The sequence below is a fragment of the Vombatus ursinus genome, unplaced genomic scaffold, assembly GCF_900497805.2.
Source record: "Vombatus ursinus unplaced genomic scaffold, bare-nosed wombat genome assembly UNPS02014781.1, whole genome shotgun sequence".
Lineage (NCBI taxonomy): Eukaryota > Metazoa > Chordata > Mammalia > Diprotodontia > Vombatidae > Vombatus > Vombatus ursinus.
In genome coordinates, this window is record NW_020954559.1 from 48771109 (window position 1) to 48789380 (window position 18272).

An 18272-nucleotide genomic window follows, 5' to 3' on the forward strand; every position below is an offset into this window, starting at 1 on the left:
TGATATCATAGCTCTTTTTTCATTTTGGGGTAATTTACTTAGTAGTGTACATATTTAAAGAAAAAAAACCTTTAGAACTAAAACAGGTTTGTGATCATAAATTAGATGATCATTGAATTGGGAGACTCAGGAAAGACTGTGATAAATCAAATACAATTATCCCTTTCACATTGTGACTTTTGTCATCTAAGTTTTGATAATTGTGGGTTGACATAAGAAATTAAATGGGAATTTTGGGGGGAGTTTTGCAGAAGCTGCAGACAACACAGAAAAAGTTTAGAAACTCAGAAACGCATAAAATATATTTGTAGTGTTGTATAATATCAGCATATTTTATCTTTTGATACCATAATGATTCAGACTTCTTTGGTACAAAGGGAGGACCAAAAAATTTTATTTGGATCTTTCAGATAGTGGGAGTGCTGCACTCCTAACCCCTGCAATGTGGAAGGGATAACTTGTTCAGTTCACAGAAGAGTACCAAAGATGAGCACAATCATATTAGAAGACATTCATGGCTTTGTAGCATCAAGTATGAATTTCCCCTCCATGAATGCATTCCTTGTATCTGTACCTTTCCATATGTATGCTTTGGGCACATGTGTCCCTATGTGTGGATAATCCATGTATTATACCTATATAGGTCTACTCTTAATGTTTAATTGTGGGAGTGAACACAAGGTTTATAGGGAGAGTCACTATTATTATTTCTTTTTACATTGTTATTTCCTTAAATGGCTTTGTTTTGAACTATGTTTGTCTTCTGACTGATTAATACAAGTAAGTACTTTGGTGGTTTTGCAAAGATTTAGCAAAGATTTTTACCTACAAAGTATATAGAACCTGGAGTAGCTGACTAGAGAATTGTTGGAGTGGGATGGGTAATGTAGAAGTAATATAGATAAGTCTAAAAATGCTTAGCATCCCAGCAGTTGGCTTCCATGACTGGAGAAGCAGACAAGGGCTTCATAAGACTGAGGACTATTAGCCACAGAATTCGTCACCAAGTGGCCAGCTGACTGGTGATGAGCCTTTCTGTATTTAGCAGTTATAATCTATTGCCAGGACCATATTAGAAGTCTTCCCGGGAAGGCAGAACATGCCAGCACTTGTGGTCTACTAGCACAACTAGCAAGAACCCACTAATACTTCCACACCTTTATGAGTCACCAGAGAGGAACTTTGTGTAGAATGAAATTAATCTCAACTGTATCAGACTAGCTCTCCTCTCATCTATGACTCTATTCATTCAATAAATATTTAATAAGCACCTATCACAAGAAGAACAATGCATTAAGTCACACATGCCTGGAATCTCTCCCTATGGATTCTTCCTCTTTCTCTTCCCTTGCCACATTGCCACACTGGAGAATCCTCTACTCTGAGAACCTTCCCACCTGATTTATTACTTCTTTCCCAGAACCACATTTTAAGAAGGACCTCAGCCTTCTAAATTGTAAGTTCCTTGAGGACAAGAACTATTTTTTGTCTCTTTTTGTGTTCCCAGCACTTAGCACAGTGCCTGAAACATAACAGGTGCTAGGTTGTTGTTCAGTCATTTCAGTCATGTCCATTTGGAGTTTTAGTGGCAAAGATATTGGGGCAGTTTGTCATTTTCTTCTCCAGCCCCTTTTACAGATTGGGAACTGAGGCCAACAGGGTTAAGTGACTTGCCCAGGGTCACACAGGTAGTAAATGTCTGAGGTCAGATTTGAACTCATGTAGAGGAGTCTCTATCCATAGTACCATCTAACTGCCCTAATAAATATATAATAGGTGTTTAATAAATGTTTATTGGTTGCTTGATCAATTGATCTCACTCGAAGACTCTCCTGACTCCTCCTTTTCTTCTCCTGCCACATTCTCCCTCTCAACTCGTCTTCCTCCTTTCTGGCTCTCTTTTTGGAGAATATGTTCCCCAATAAGAAAGTGAGGTCCTATCTCACTTGCTTGTATCCCCGGTGATTAGCACAGTGCCTGGGAAATAGTAAATACTTAATAAATGCTTTGTCTATTTCTCTAAGTGCTGTGTACTTATTCCAACCATACTCTGAGACCAGTTTAGGAACTGTGCAAATAGCTCCAGTCTCAGAAAGCTTTATTTATTTGTTTGTTTACTGATGGTGTAGTCAAAAGAACTCTGGGCAGTCAGAAGACCTGAGTTTTAGTTCAGGCCTTCCATTTACTGGCTATGTGACTTTAGGCAAGTCAGTCACTTAACTTTGTGAGCCTGATTTGTAAAATTGGAATCGCACAATCTCAGAGTTCTAAGTTTCCTCAGAGACCAGCACATGATGGAGCAAGGATCCCCTCTGTAACCATCGGTTATCCATCCTGCATTTGCCTGAAGAGTTCTGGTGAATAAGAATCCATCAACTTCTCAGGCGGCCCATTCAACTCCAATTATAACATAGATTCTTTTTTTCTTCTTGCATCAAGCTTAAGTGTTTTTCTTTGAAACTTCTATACTCTTATTTCTGTCCTCTGGGGAAAAGAAATTTTAAGTCTAATCTTTTTGGCCATATTATACCTCTTTAAATATTTGAATGCTTTTTATATTTTTTTTTTCCTCCTGGCTAAACACCCCCAGCTCCACAATTTAATGTGGTCTAGTTCCTATCCCCTGTACATATTCATTTGTGTATTCTGTCGCTGAATAGAAAGTAAACTTCTTGAAAGAAAAGACTGTTTCATTTTTGCTTTTGTTTCTCCAGCAATTGACACACAATTTGGAACATAGCAGGCACTTATTAGATGTTTGTTGATTGGCTGATGAGCTCCCTTCCAGGAAACCCTAGTCTGCTTACTTCGAAGTGTTGTTCAGAGGATCCTATGAAATGATAAAAAAGTACTTTGTAAACTAGATAGTGCCATATAAGTGAAATGAATTGTTATAGGTACTGATGCCCTGTATCTGTTAGACAAACTCTGCCTAGCATCTGTCTGTCCTACACATTCTTTTTTTTTTTTAAACACATTCTTGCCTGAATCCCAGACCCAGTGGTATTTAACTGGCTCTCTTAAAAAAAAAAAAGGTACACAGGATACATTTTTAAGTTTAATTTGCATTATTAACATTTTCTCCACTACTTTCTTAAATTTACAAAATCAACAAAATAATAAACCAAGCCCTGATGTGTACAGCATTTCCCAGTTTCCAAGATTTAAATAGCCACACTGAAAATTTAACAATCATTTCTCCCAAACCATTGAGAGTTGGCTCCAGCATACCCTTCCTTCCTTCCTCTGTTCTTCATTTCTGACTCCTGGTCTCCCCACTCATGAAATCATCAAATCTCAGAAGTGGAAGTGTCTTTTGTGGTTACACAGAGCTACTTTCACTGTACAAATGAAGAGGTCCTGAGATGTGTAGTGAATTGCTTAAAGTAATTAACTTTAAAAATTAGCTTAGTGGCCAACTTGAGATTACAACCTCCATCTTTCTACGCATAGTCCAGTGTCCTTTCCACTCCACCATGCCGTCTCCCTATTATTCACACCTGCCCTCCAGGCTGCTTATCTTTTTAGTCATTCGCTTGGGTATTTAAGGCCATCCCAGTTTTTATACTGCGTTGTGGTCACACCCATCTGCTTTCCCCATCCACACCCCCTCCTTCCCAACACCTTAGAGGTGTCTGGGGAGCAATGAGCAGTAACTCTGCCAAGAAACCTTCAGCTAGGGTGATAATCATTTCAAATGCAACACTTTTATTTGATTTTGTCCACAGACGAAAAAGAAAAGTCATACAATATATCCACTAGTCATTTTAAATGACAATATATGCCCATAAAGCTTTTGTAATCTCTTTTTCTGCTATTGAATTCACTCGCCTATCGGAGTGGAAAAAAACCAAGAACCCTTGGATGACGAGCAACATGGGGCTTGGGGGATGTACTCCCTTTCCAGTAAAGGAAGCCAAAGGTCGTGCAGTGCTGTCCCAAGACTGTTGCTGTGTGTCTACAGGTCTGGCACTGACTTGTCGGGAAAACTTCCAGTGTATTCCCTGTAGTCCCTGGGAAGGCAGGAGGCAGCTCCTCTAACTTTACCATTCCTTGAGCCAGTAGCGCCTCCCAGTGGTTTCTCTCATAGTGAATAATTTTCTTCTTTTTTTCTTAATGAGAAAATTCTTGGAAAAATCTTGCACCCTTTCTCTCCTAATCCCTGATGGTTTTTCACAGGCATATGGTAGCGAACGCAGTTCCAGAATCGGGAATTTGAAGGAGTTGACTTTGAACTTCTCCAAGTGATGGTGGGAAGTACATTAAGGGCTTTCTTCACTCGGTGAGGTAAAGAATCTGGCTCTTTGAAAGGAGAGAATTTAATTAAAATGAGTTTCAATGTTTGGTCTTCCAAGGCAAGATTGACTGCGGCTTGCAGTTCAAAGACAGTGGGGCTGCTCACATAGCTGGGGCTCAGGACACAAATGACTCTTCTACTCTGCTTGATGATTTTCACAATATCTTCTGTGTAAACTGGAGGGAAAGAAACAAGTATTTCATTATGTGTGCTCTGTGACACCCCTCACCACTGCAAGCATCAGGGGTCTGGGTGTTCTTCATGAAATCCAGAGGGTGCTAAAAGCACAGATGCCTAGTAAAGAAGGAAACTCTACCTATATCCACTTACCTCCACCTGGGATCACATCCCTTTCAAACAAACACAAGGTGTATCCATATTTTTTTTCCAACACTTTAGGGAGTAAATCCAATGCAAAGCTTTCCTCATTCAGAGACGAAGGGTCCAGGCTATCAAAAGAGTCTTGTTTAGCATAGGACACAAAGGCATCAAATTCTTTTCCATCTGATAGGGAGAAAAGGGGGGGAATTTAATCCATTTTCTATTTTAACATCATGTATAATTGACATATTGTTTCAGTTATGTCTGATTCTTTGTGATTCCATTTGGGTTTTTCTTAGTCAAGATATTGGAGTGGTTTCCCATTTCCTTCTCCAGCTCATTTTACAGACGAGAAAACTGAGGCAAACAGGGTTAAGTGACTTGCCCAGGGTCACATATCTAGTCTGAGGCCAGATTGGAACTCACAAAGATGAGTCTTCCTGACTCCAGGCCCAGTACTCTATCAACTGAGCCACCCAGCTGTCTATTGTATAAAATAGATACATCCATATATTTACACAGATTACATGAAAAAGTGTACATTTATATACTGATTTGGTTTATCAAATAATAATACACATGAAATACTTTGCAAATCTTAAAGTGCTATATCAGTCATTAATTGATAATGAATTACATTTATTATTAATAATTTATTAATAATTGTTACTAATTAATTGGTGGGGCAGCTAGGTCCCACAGTAGATAGAGTGCTGGGCCTGGAGTTCAAAACTGGCCTTATACATTTACTAGCTGTGTGACCCTGGGCAAGTCACTTAACCCTGATTGCCTCCCTTTCCTCATTGGTAAAATAATCTAGAGAAGGAAATGTATCCAATATCTTTGCCAAGAAAACCCCAAATGGGATCGCAAAGAATTGGACACAACTGAAAAATGACTGAACAACAAATTAGTTAATAATATTTATAAGGCTGACATGCTCGTTTAATGACCAATATTACTAGCCTGGAGTTAGGAAGATCTGTGTTCAAGTCTTGCCTTCAATATACACTCTGTGTAACCCTGGGCCAGTCATTTAATCCTTTAATGCTCCTTGTTGGATTATAAATGGTGGAATAATTGTTGGTTTGCTTTCGTAAAAGATCTCACCTGAAATCCCACATCTAGTCCCTCTCCCAGAAAGAAATCATGAGACATACAAATCACCATGCCAAGGGCATAGTAGAGTAGGTACTTTTTAATTGTAGGTGAATGCTTGGATTTGAGTTGGATAATCAAATGATGTTTCAGGATCCTATCGTAACACAAACCAATCATTCTAATTTGTTGGAAAATGGTAACTGAATTCATCAATATTTATTAGAAGGAAAAGACAAATATGTGAGAAGAGTGATGATGTTAAAAATGGATGATTTGCTTTCTGTTCAGATGTAATAGTGGATTTTATTTTAGTGGGCTTAAAGGTTTCCATAGCTTTTTATCTCAGACCAGCTCTGAGATAAATTAGCTTTGATTTTCCCATTTTAGGGGTAAGGAAATTCTAAGAGGTAATGTGACTAGCTGATAAGTGTTCACACTAGAGTTTGACCCAAATATTTCCATTATCTAATTATCTAGTCCATTAGATTTATAAATACATTCATTATCTAATGATACAGATAGCAGTCCTCTGTTGCCTCCATCAGCGCCATGACTGATAGCAACTAATTATCTCACCCAAACACTCTTTTTTTCAATTAAAAGAAAATAAAACTGGGTTTCCCATTCTTACCCAGGTTGGAAATGCAGTGTCCACTTACAAGTCTGATTCTACTGTTGATCATCATTGGAACTTTTTGACCTACTCCATTTCTGACCTGGGTAGGTTCCCTTCTTCCTCATGTAAGCTGCCAAGGACTCACCATATTGATTCAGAATTTAGTGTGATCATCTTAGCCACCTATAGCTCAGAATTGCTAAGCTCAAGGGATCTACCAACCTCAGCTTCCACTACCTGATTCTTCTAACACTTTCCCTAATTTTGAAGGTTGTTGTTTGTTGTTGTTTAGTCATTTTGCAATTATAGCCAACTCTTTGTGACCTTGGCAAAGGTCCTGGAGTGGTTTGCCATTTCTTTCTCCAGCTCATTTTACAGATGAGGAACTAGGGCAAACAGGGTTAAATGACTTGCCCAGGGTCACGTAGCTAGTAAGTGCCTAAGGCCGGATCTGATCAGGTCTTTCTGACTCTAGGCCCCAGCATTCTATCCACAATGCCACCTCGTTTGACGAATTTTGTGGGTCAGTATTGGTTTAAGGTTCTAAACAGCTAATTACAGGCCTTACCCCATTGCAGGGAATTCCATTATAACACCAAAAAATACAATACAATAAAATAAAATACTACCACCACCATCAACTCTTTAAAATGAAGTTTTCTATGAATGCCAGTCAATGGTCCACTTATTTAAAAGTGGTTTCACACAAGAAATTCCAGAAATCAAAACAACACAACTTGGATTCCTCCTTAAAGTTCATTGTAATGACATTTTGCCTAGGTAGCAATAATAGTAATTACCTATAGCAATAGCAATGATAGTAATTACCTATAATTATGTTGTTTTTATTATACCTACACTTACTCTTCCATAAACTTCCTTATTTTTAATAGTAATTTCCCTCTTCAAAGCTCTATAGAAAAAGTGCTAGCAAAACTAACACACAATTAAAGTAGCGTTGTCTGGATTTTAACGTTGGCCTTGTCTTTAGCCTGCTATGTGGCCTTGGGGGACAAGTCACTTAACTTCTTGGAATCTCATTTTATATGTTTGTAAAATGAAGATAATACAGTTCTACCCACGTCATAAGAATATTGTGATATGTAAATGAGAGAATAGATGTGAAAGTGCTTTGAAATGTATAAAACAATAACATTGGATTTGGCATCAGAGAAGAAAGATCTATTTCTTGCTCTAGCCTGCATGAGCTTTATGACATTGCTAAGTCACCTAGCAACAGTGATGATGAAAATGACGATGAAATTGATGATGGTGATGAGTATGAGTAAATATGAAATGAAAGCCTTGGTTTCTCATCTGTAAAATGGGAATCATATTTGTATTGGCAACCTTCCAGTGTTAACATGAGGAAAATATTAAATTACAACACATTATATAAAGATGAAACTATAATTATATGAAGCAGGTATAAATGATTGCTCTTTGTTACAGGATTCTGAATGATTCACAAGGTATATTTATTTCCTTGACCAAATTTTGGACATGCGTTAGATGGTGTTCTGTATTCGTTTACGAGAGGTAGAAAGAATACTGGCTCTGGAGTCAGAGGAACAGGGTTTGAGTTCTGCATCTGATGTATGCTACCTATGTGGCTTTGTCATTTTAAGTCATTTAGCTTCCTCAGGTCCCAATTTTCTTATCTGAAAGATGAGGGACTTGGACCAGATGACTTCTAAGGTCTCTTCCAGCTCTAGGTCTATTATTCAATAATGATGACTGTGATAATTATAATTATAATGATGGTTATCATCATAATTTAATGTAGAATCTTTCCATTTCATTCAACTAGTCAACACGCATTTACTAAGTAATTATATATATATATCATATATATATATATATATATATGTAGACTGAGACACCCACACATATATATCTAACTATGCTAAGCACTGGGGATAAAAAGAAAGATTAAAAAACAGTCTTTACCCTCAATTGGGGGAAGACAATATGCCAACAATTAAATATGTATGAGATATGTACAAAGGAAATTGGAAAAAAAAATCTCAGGGGGAGACACTAACAGTGGTAGGGTAGGAAAAGGGGTTGGGAAAAACTTCTTGCAGAAAGTGGGATTTGGGCTAAGACTTACAAGAAACCAAGAGATAGGAGATGAGGAGAGAGAACATTCTAGGCATGGGAGACAGCCAATGAAAAGGCCCAGAGTTAAGAGAGGGAGCGGTATATTCAAGGAACAGCGAGAAGGACTATGTTGCTGGAACATAGAATACATGGAGGGGAGTAAAGTGTAAGAAAACTGGAAAAGCATGAAGGACCCTGGTTGGGAAGGGCTTTAAATGACAAAGAATTTTATATTTGATCCTGAATATAATAGGTAGCCACTGGGGTTCATTGAATAGGGGGCACCGCATAGTCAAATCTTTGCTTTAGAAAGATCACATTTGAAACTGGGTAGAGAAGAGACTGAAGGCAGGGGAAAAAAAAAAAAAACTAGAGAGTTATTTCAATAGTCCAGTAGTGAGGTGAAGGTTTTGTACCAGGGTTATGTCAGAGGAGGGAAGGAGATGTGCTTTGTAGCACCTAGCAACAAATTGAATAGATGGGGTAAATGTGGAGTGAGGAATAGAGGATAATACTGAGGTCAATAGCCTGGGACAATTAGGAGGATGATTATGCCCTTGAGAGTAAAGGGAAAGTTGGGAAATGGGGAGACTTTGAAGAAAAATTTAATGAACTCTGTTTTGAACTAGTTGAATTGAATGTCTATGGACATTTAATTTGAGAAGTCTAATAGGTAAGTTAGATGTGAGACTGGAGGTCAGGAGATGGTTAGAGCTGGATAAATAGATCTTAGAATTACCTGCATAGAAGTAATTGAATACAAGAAAGCTGACAAGATCACCAAGCAAGGAAAAAGAGAAAAGGGCAATGGTAGATCTTTAGGATCACAAGGTTAATGGGTTTCATCTGGATGAAAATCCAGCAAAGGAGGGTGGAGAAGACTCATCAGATAGGTAGGAAATAGGACCAGGAGAGAGCAGTATCACAAAACCCTAGAGAAGAGAGAAAATCCAGGAGAAGGATCCTTTTTAAACCACCAAATCCATTTATATTTTATTGGGGCTCTTAGCATACTTCCTGGTTTCTACTTATTCACAGGTATTATTATAGCTCAGCACTGTATGGCATAACCTGAAAACAATGGAATCCTAGCATCACCAAGCTTTGCCTAGGTTTCAGTTGACCCAGTATGATAGCAATTTAAAAGCCTGCCACTAAAGCCCTATTCTAATGCTCCATTTTAAAAACAAATCCCCTATTCTCTCATCTATTTTAATCTCCAAAGGGGAGGCCTTTTCCCCTTGCCAAAGCTCACCCTTCAACTTGACCCTTTGATCTTATCGCCTCTAATCCCCTCTTGTAGTTTGCTCTTCCAATCATCACCTGGATCTTTCAATTTCAGTCTCTTTCTACCCCATGGTTCCTATCCCAATGTCCCCCATCCTTAAAAACCTTTGACCCTGCCAGCCCTTCAAAGCTAGCATTCTCTACCTCTACTCCTTCTCATAGCCACATTCTAGAAAAAATCATTTACCCTGAACCATCTACACTGAGCCACTTCAGCTCTCAGTTCCTTCTCACCTCCTTCTAATCTAGAATCTAACCTCAACTGAAATTGCTCTAGCCTGGACCATTAAGATAATCTTTTGACTGGTCTGCCTTCCTGAATACTTTCTCCACTCCAATTCATCTTCCACACAGCTTGCAAAATGATTTTCCTAACAGAGAAGTCTGGACGTGTCTTTTGACAATCAAAGCTCTTCACAACCTCGCACCTTTCTACCTTTTCAGTCTCTTAAACATTGCTCCTTTCCCCACATTCTACAATCCAGCAATACTGGCCTCCTTCTTGTTCCTCAAACCGGATGCTCCCCTCTTCACTGCCTTTGCCCTGGCTGCCTCCTAGGTCTGGAATAGTCTTCTCCACCTTAGCCTCAGCCTAAGTAGGACCTTCAGCAAGATACTTTTCCTGATACCCTCAACTGATAATTCCTTCCCCTCTATGATTACCTTGTATCTACTTTAGTTGTTTTTTTTTATTCAATTTTATTTTATTTTTTGGTTTCTTGTATATACTTTGCATCTAAATTGCATGTATCTACATGTACATGTCTCTCTCATTAGAATGTAAGCCATTAAAGGGCCTTTTGATTTTGCTTTGTACCCTTAGCTCTTATTGTAGTAGTTGTTTTTTAGTTGATTGACTGATTGAACTCCCAAATATCCAATGATATTTTAATTGCAAAGTTCAATGACTTTTTTTTTCAGTCCTCATCCTTCTAGACCTTACTGTAGCATTTGATATTATTTTCCACTCTCTCTTCCTACATATTTTTTTTTCCCTTTCTGGGCTTTTGTAAAACTGTTGCCTCTTTTTCTCCTCCTACCTGCTTGACTAACCCTTTTCAATTCTTCTTTGGTGGGTCTTCATCCATGTTTTATCTGCTAATTATGGATGTCTTCCAAGATTTTTTCTTGTTGTTGTTGTTGAGTTGTGCCTGACTCTCTGTTACCCCATTTTGGGTTTTCTTGGCAAAGATACTGGAGTGAGTTGCCATTTCTTTCTCCAGCTCATTTTTACAAATGAGCAACTGAAGCAAACAGGATTAAGTAACTTGCCCAGGGTCATACAGTTCCTAAGTGTCTGAGGTCAGATTTGAACTCAGAAAGACGAGTCGTTCTGACATATCCACTGTACCACCTAGCCCTGGTAAATAGTAAGTACATAATAAATACTTGAATAAATTAACTGGAATTCAAAGAAAGTTTCTGAATTCTGCCAGCAGAGGGCACTATATTACTGCTCTAAAAATATGACATTGAAATTCAGGAGTAGATGGCAAAATAAATAAATAAATAAATAAAATAATTTAAGAGCTGAAGAGACTTTACTGTCATTTGGTTTTTAATCACCCTCCCTCATTTTACAGATGAGAAAATGAGGAGCAATGAGGTAAATAATTTCCTTAAATTTAAAAGTCAATTACTTAATCACCAAGCCACTATCAGAGTCTTAAAATGAAAAAATAAACAAGCTATTTTAATGTTTTAGAGTTGGTTACTTTATCTTTTCAAAGTGTAAAAGAACTTTTTGTGCTGTAATTCTTTCGAGTAAGGAGCATGTGTAGTTACTCTGTAGTTTCTACTAAGACATATCCTACTGTACCTGTTGAATTGAAAGAATGTTTTAAAACCAATTACTAAAACTACAAAGCCCAGGTGTGATGGGGTCAACTTTATTTTGGCCCAACTAGAAATTAAATCAAGGGCAGCTAGATGGTTCAGTGATAGAGAGCCTGGCCTGGAGCCAGGAAGACCTGAGTTCAAATCCAGCTTCAGATACTTTCTAGCTATGTAACCCTAAACAAGTCACTTAACCCTGTTTATTTCAGTTTCCTCATCTGTAAAATGAGTTGGAGAAAAAAAATGGCAAAACATTCCAGTATGTTTGCCAAAAACACCCTAAATAGGGTCACAAAGAATCAGACAGTACTGAAACAACTCAACAACAAAAAGAAATGAAATCTGAGTTTCCCTATCCTCAGCCCCATCCATATACCGCAATCACGTATTTCTCACTACAGTTTCTGAAAAGTTTTTTCCATAATAGATCTAATCTAAGTAATAGCATGAAATGGTGGGGAAAAGTTTCAATCTAGAAATAGGAGAAGCTAGGGTTCAAATCTTACCTCTGACACTTACTAATTCTGTGACTCTAAGCATGTCACTTAAACTCCCTGAACCTCTGGTATCTACGAGATTGAAGCGATAGTGTCCATGGGACTTGTTGTAAGGATCAACTAGAGATATCATATGCTCAGTAATTTACAAAACTTTAAAGCAATGTATAAATAAATATTATTAATATTACCTTCCATGCATTCTTTTTCTTTTGTTTTTGTGGAAACTATTTTTTACCTCATTACGAATTTTGGCATTTAGACTGGAGTATGGAAAGCACAAGGCTGTCCAGTTGTCAGCTCCCTATAAGTAGTCATTTTAAACTCAACCTGTCCAAAACAGAGCTCATTATTCTACCCCACTCTACCCTCAAGACCCCATGTGTTCTAGACACCCATCTTACTGTCCAGGGCACTACCATCCTCCCAGTCAACTGGACTTCTAACCGCTCTATTATCTCTGACTCCTCTCTCTTGACCACTATGTATGTATATGTATCTGATCAGTTGCCAGATCCCATAATTTCCTTGTCCACAATTTCTCTCACAAACTTTCCTTTCTCTTCACTCAGACAAATAGCAGCCTTGTTCATGCCTTTATGACCTCTCATTTGGTCTATCACAAAAAGCTTTCTCTGTCTCAAATCCTTCCCTACTCTATACCATCATCAATTTAGCTACCAAAATGATTTTGCCACCCTGCTTAAGAAACTCCAATGGCTCTCTCTTTTCATTAATATCAAATATGAAGTCCTTTGTCATTAAAAGCTCTTTACATCCTAGCCTCTTCCTACCTTTTCAATATTTGTGCATTCTATCCTTCTCCATATACTCTACGACCTAGCAATACTGGCTACCTTGTCCATGACACCCCATCTCCTGCCTCCATGTTTTGGAAGCTGTTTCCTATGCTTAGTAGCTGTTTCCTATGCTTAGTAGCTGTTTCCCATGCTTAGAAGCTCTCCTTTCTAATTTCTGACTTCTAGAAATCCTGGCATTCTTTAAGACTCAGCTAAAGCACCAAATCCTGCAGGAGACCTTTCCTTGTCTCCCAGTTAATAGTACAATCTCCTCTAGGGTTATGTTCTTTGTAATTAACTTGTATATTCTGATTTATAGATGTTTTTGCTTTGTCTTTGTTTCTGGAGTGCTTAAGGCAGCATCTGGCACATAGTAAGCACTTGATAAATACCTGTTGTTGGATTGATTCAGAGTATCTATGCTAGGGTAATGGCTGCATGCTTGGAATCCCTGCTACCTGGGAGGCTGAGGCTGGTGGATCTCAAGCATGAAAGTTCTGAGCTATCCACATTAAGATCAGCATTAATATGGTGAGTCTTTTGGAAAAGAGGACCACTAAGTTGCCTAAGGAGAGGCAAACAGCCCAGGTCAGAAAAAAAAGCAGGTCTTGGAACTTCTTAAGTGAGGTGGTGATGTGGACCCACTTACACTTTAGGAAATCATTTTGGTAACTGAAATGGTGATGGTGCAGAATGGGGAAGGACTTGAGATAGGGAGAGGTTATTGCTAACAGAGGTGGAATAGACCCTGCATTTCTAGACTGGGTGAAATAGTAAGAACCAGACTTAATTAAAAAAAAAAAAAGCAAGGCCAAGCAAGAAGAAACATATTGGTTATCCTTTTTCAGGAGTAAGAAAATCATAGAATTCATCCCTGGGCAGGTCTGCAACACAAATTAATCTTAAAGACATCCAGAACTAAGAAAAAAAAGAGCACATGATTTTCTGAAGAACAAGGAAAATTCAAATGTGGGACTTCAGTAAGAACAAAGGATCGTGAGACAGGTTTAGCACTGGAAGGGGACCCTAGTGGCCATTTTACAGATGAGGAAAACAAGGACCAGAGAAATGGAGCAATTTGAACAAAATCATCCAGATAATAAGTGACAGAGCCTGGAATCAAACTCAGTTCTTCTGACTTAAAATCCTTCACCCTTTCCACTACACTATGCAGTCTCACTTCCGAATAAATGATTAGAATATTTAATTAGTAAGAATATTTTATATCTGCATAGCCCCTCTTCATTTTCCAAAGTCATTCTACAACCACCCTCTCATCTGTGCACTACTCCATGTTCTCCACATTGCAGTCCTCGGTGAGCACCGATGGGAAAATGTAAATTGGCTTTCAAAAAATCTATAGTTCACCTATGGATAATCCAATATTTTCCTACTGTATTATCATCAGCCCACCCCATTGTCAGATATTATAAACCTGACTTTCCTCTCTAAAGTTTGGGAGAAGAACTTTTGTAAGCATATTGGAGAACCTCAATAATTTTCCCCCTGATACTTTTCACAAGTATTTCTTGTTCAGCCATTCAATCATACCCCTACTCTTTGTGAGCTCATGGACCAACTGTCCATGGGGTTTTCTTGGCAAAGATACTGGGATGGTTTGCCATTTCTTTCTCCAGTTTGATGCAGGCAAGAGTTAAGTGACTTGTCCAAGGTCATACAGATAATAAGTGTCTGAGGTCAGACTTGAACTCTGATCTTTCTGACTCCTGAGCCAGTGCTCTATCCACCGTACCATCATCTAGCTGCCCCTTCACAAATATGAGAAATACCTACATATACCCTGGCTTAATGGTATGATTAGGGAACATGGTTGAAGTAAGATAAAAGAAAGCAAAAAAATATATTAAAAGTCTACGATATGCTCTGTACCACACCAGAGACACCCAGGTACACAGAGCACAGCTGACAGCTGTGTACAATCAGTAATTGTTTTATGCCAGGATGATCCTACTAAATACTAGCCAGTTCTAGACTCTCTTGGTAGAATTCTTGCTACACATACTCTGTTGTCGCACTAGATTACATGTTGGACCAGTGCCCACAAAAACTGGAGTAATATGAAGGGTAATTTCCCCTCAGAAAACCCCAAATCTTACCCATTCAAACAGCATGGGTCAGTGGTTAAGAGAACTTTTTTTGAAACATCTATTTTTTTGTTATGAATTGCAATTCTCTTCTTCCCTCCAGTTGTTCCCCTACCCATTGAGAAGGCAAGCAATATTAAATTCCTTATACGTGTGAAGTCATGCAAAACATATTTCCATATTAGTCATGTTGCAAATAAAAAAGCAAGAAAAATAAAGAAAATGAAAATTATATATATATATTACATATATATATATATATACTTTAATCTGAATTCAGACTTTATCAGTTCTAAGAAAACCTTTTCAAGCATCCACTCACTATTGACCATTTATTTCAGTTCCTTAAGAGAAAATCCAAGGTTGCAGAACTTACCCCCTAGAGTTTCATCCTTGGCTTGGTAAGTTCGGTATAGAAGGATTATTTCAACCCAGTAACGATAGATGAAGGCACTTGTCATGAGGATTACCACCAGTGTTATAGTGGTGCCAAACAGTATGTATGTGAAAAACACTGGGAAGAAAAAAATTACAGGTGTTTTTCTCCATTAATACTCTTGCAAGCAACAGGTCTATAAAAAAGACCATGTTTGCATAAGAATACACTGTAAAGGAACTCGTATTCCCAAACAGAGCCTTTTAGCTTACAATCATTTTCATAAAAACCCCTCCATTGGAAGCATTCTCCATTCATATGTTCTAACTCTTTGGAGAAAACCAGATGAAAGACAGTATTAGATGTACATGGATTCCTGGATTGGGTGTCGGATCTCAACTTGCCACTTAATAGCTATATGACCTGGGGCAAGTTATTTAATCTCTCTGGGCTTGTTTTCTCACCTTAAAAGTTAGGTGGTTGGGTTTAGATCACTTTCAAAGTCCCTTCCAATTCTAACATAATACACTTATTATGTTTGGAATGAGTGAGGAAGCCCAGGAACTCTGAGGACATTTATTCCTGAGAATTTGTCGTATAGTATTAGATTGCAAGCTCTCAGAGGATTGGCACTTGCTCAAGAGAAGTCTAGATTGTTATAAGGGCCCTGTTGGTTTCCGGAGTCAGCAGATAGAGCATTGGGTCTGGAGATAGGAAGAACTAAGACAGCCTCAGACACTTGCTAGCTGAGTGACCCTCGGCAAAATGCTTAACTTCTGTCTGCCTCAATTTTCTGAAATGTAAAATGGGGATAATGATAGCACCTACCTCTCAGAGTTATTGTGAGAATCAAATGAGATAATATTTGCAAAACACTTAGCACAGTGCCTGGTATATAGTAGATGTTTAATAAATGCTTATTTCTTTTATTCCTTTCTTCCCAATAAATATGAGCAATAGGATTAGTCCCTAGGGGTTGGCAGTTAGTTAGAAGTGAAGTTAAAAATAGAACTAGATTTCTCTTTAACAACAAAGCCTACCTCATACCCACTTCCCTGTAGACACGGATAGACCACATCTCTAACATGATGCTTTGGGGTTTACCTCTTCTTTTCTGTTTCAGCTTGATGGTCCATGTAGCATTCCCCACAGAATTCTGAGCAAAACATATAAAAGTCTTTTGTAGATCCTTTTTAGTTACTTGCTTCAAGCAGGCAGTATAATATATAGTTTGCCTCTCCACCTGGTTGTCAATACTAGGAAAGAAAGACACTACTGTCATGTCCCTAGGTCATCATCTATGGAAAGAACACATGTCGGCACCTCCTGTGAGCCTACTGATATCTCAGTATACTTATCAATAGTCATAAGAATGAGAAATTTATTTCAGAAATGGCATAAAGTGGAAGGAAAGTGTTGAATTTGGAGTCAGAGGACTGGGTTCTGAGTCCCTAGCTTTGCTATTCACTACCTATCCAAACTCTCTCTCCCAAGTCATTTTCCCAAAGACAGAAGTCTTTGGGCCACAGTTTTATATCTGTGGAATGAGAGGTTTGGCTTACATCATTTCTAAAGACTCTTGTTTATCTAGATCCTATGATCCAATGTCTTTATGATTCAATCTGGATGTATTTAATAGGAATAAGAAGTCAGAGCTGGATTATTATGCTGGATGCACTTGTCCTAAGGCTTAATAGTAATGATATGGAAGAGACAGTGGCCCTGAGGAAGGTCAAATTTCAACCATCTGGCTAAAAAATGTACAGGACTGGAAGTTAGGAGCTGTAACATTGAATGCTTTCTCTAGCACTATATTACAATTATTCTTTCTACCTTTGCATTAAGATACTGTGTGTGTTTTTGTGTGTGTGTTTGTGTGTATGTGTGTGTGTGTGTGTGTGTGTCTATGAATGAGAAGGGTACATAGAGAAAGGACTATATATGGTTTGTGATTATGTATGTATAGATGAGAAAGAGATATGCATATATGTATGTATAGGAGCTGACCGATGATCCCACTTCTTATAATAATGGCCTATATGAGCTTGGACAAGTCCCTTAACCTTCTTCTACCTCGGTTTCCTCATCTATAAAAGAGAGGTGTGGACTAGATGGCTCCCAAGTTCCTTCCACCTCTGGTGCTATGATCCTATGACCCCATTTCATTGATGTAGGAATTCCTAATAAAGCATCTCCTTCTACCAATGTAAATGGGTACATGGTCTGCAACTTAGAATCACAGAAAGTTGTCTGGGGAACTGAAACATTAGGTGACTTGCCAAGGGTCCCATAGTATGTGTCAGAGGTAAGACTTGAGTCCTGGTCTTCTGTCTCTGACTCTCTGTCCATCTACCTGTCATCTTTTTTTCTCTCTCTGTAAATGTGTGTGCACACACATGCATATGTATGTATGTATGTATGTAAAAATCACATACTATATATGTGCACAATGTGTATATACATATGTGTGTAACTGCACTTACACAGTTTCCCAAAATGTTATTAAATCTGTTAAAGCTTAAACCCACATTAAGACTTTTCAGACACTTTGTATAATTTATAGGATCAGAAATCTAGAGCTAAGAAGGATTTTAGGAGTCAACTGGTCCATTTGTTTCATTTTACAGATGATGAAACTGATATGTAAGAAGATAAAGCATTTAATAAAGCTAGAGCTGAATTTCATTGGATTTTCATTTTACCTTATGTTTGCTTGTCTTAGTTCTTCCCTGTTAAGCTCAGCATCTTCGACATACCATTTTACCACAGGGTTGAAATTTCTTTCCTGGCCAAAATGTACTTTGCATTCAAGAGTCAATGGCATTCCTAGAAATACGGAATAGGAAGGAAGAATATGATCATTTTACAGATGAGGAAACTGAGACTGAGAACCATGAAAAAGGCAAGGGAGTTGTTCACAAAGATGAACACTG

General features: G+C 38.1%; 1 protein-coding gene across 3 annotated transcripts in view; it reads right to left on the reverse strand.

The window, feature by feature from the left end:
• Nucleotides 1-3073: 3073 nt before the first annotated feature.
• Nucleotides 3074-18272, reverse strand: part of LOC114046269 (interleukin-18 receptor accessory protein-like) — a 31701-nt gene continuing 16502 nt past the window's right edge. For 2 of the 3 annotated variants that reach the window (XM_027866556.1, XM_027866554.1), the window contains 5 exons: nt 18042-18165; nt 16444-16595; nt 15340-15477; nt 4628-4801; nt 3074-4473 (listed from right to left, as the gene is read on the reverse strand). In XM_027866556.1, the coding sequence (XP_027722357.1) occupies nt 4085-4473; nt 4628-4801; nt 15340-15477; nt 16444-16595; nt 18042-18165 (977 nt within the window). In that variant the 3' untranslated portion in view covers nt 3074-4084. The remainder of the gene's footprint in view (nt 4474-4627; nt 4802-15339; nt 15478-16443; nt 16596-18041; nt 18166-18272) is intronic. The other variant, XM_027866555.1, reaches the window with a different exon arrangement.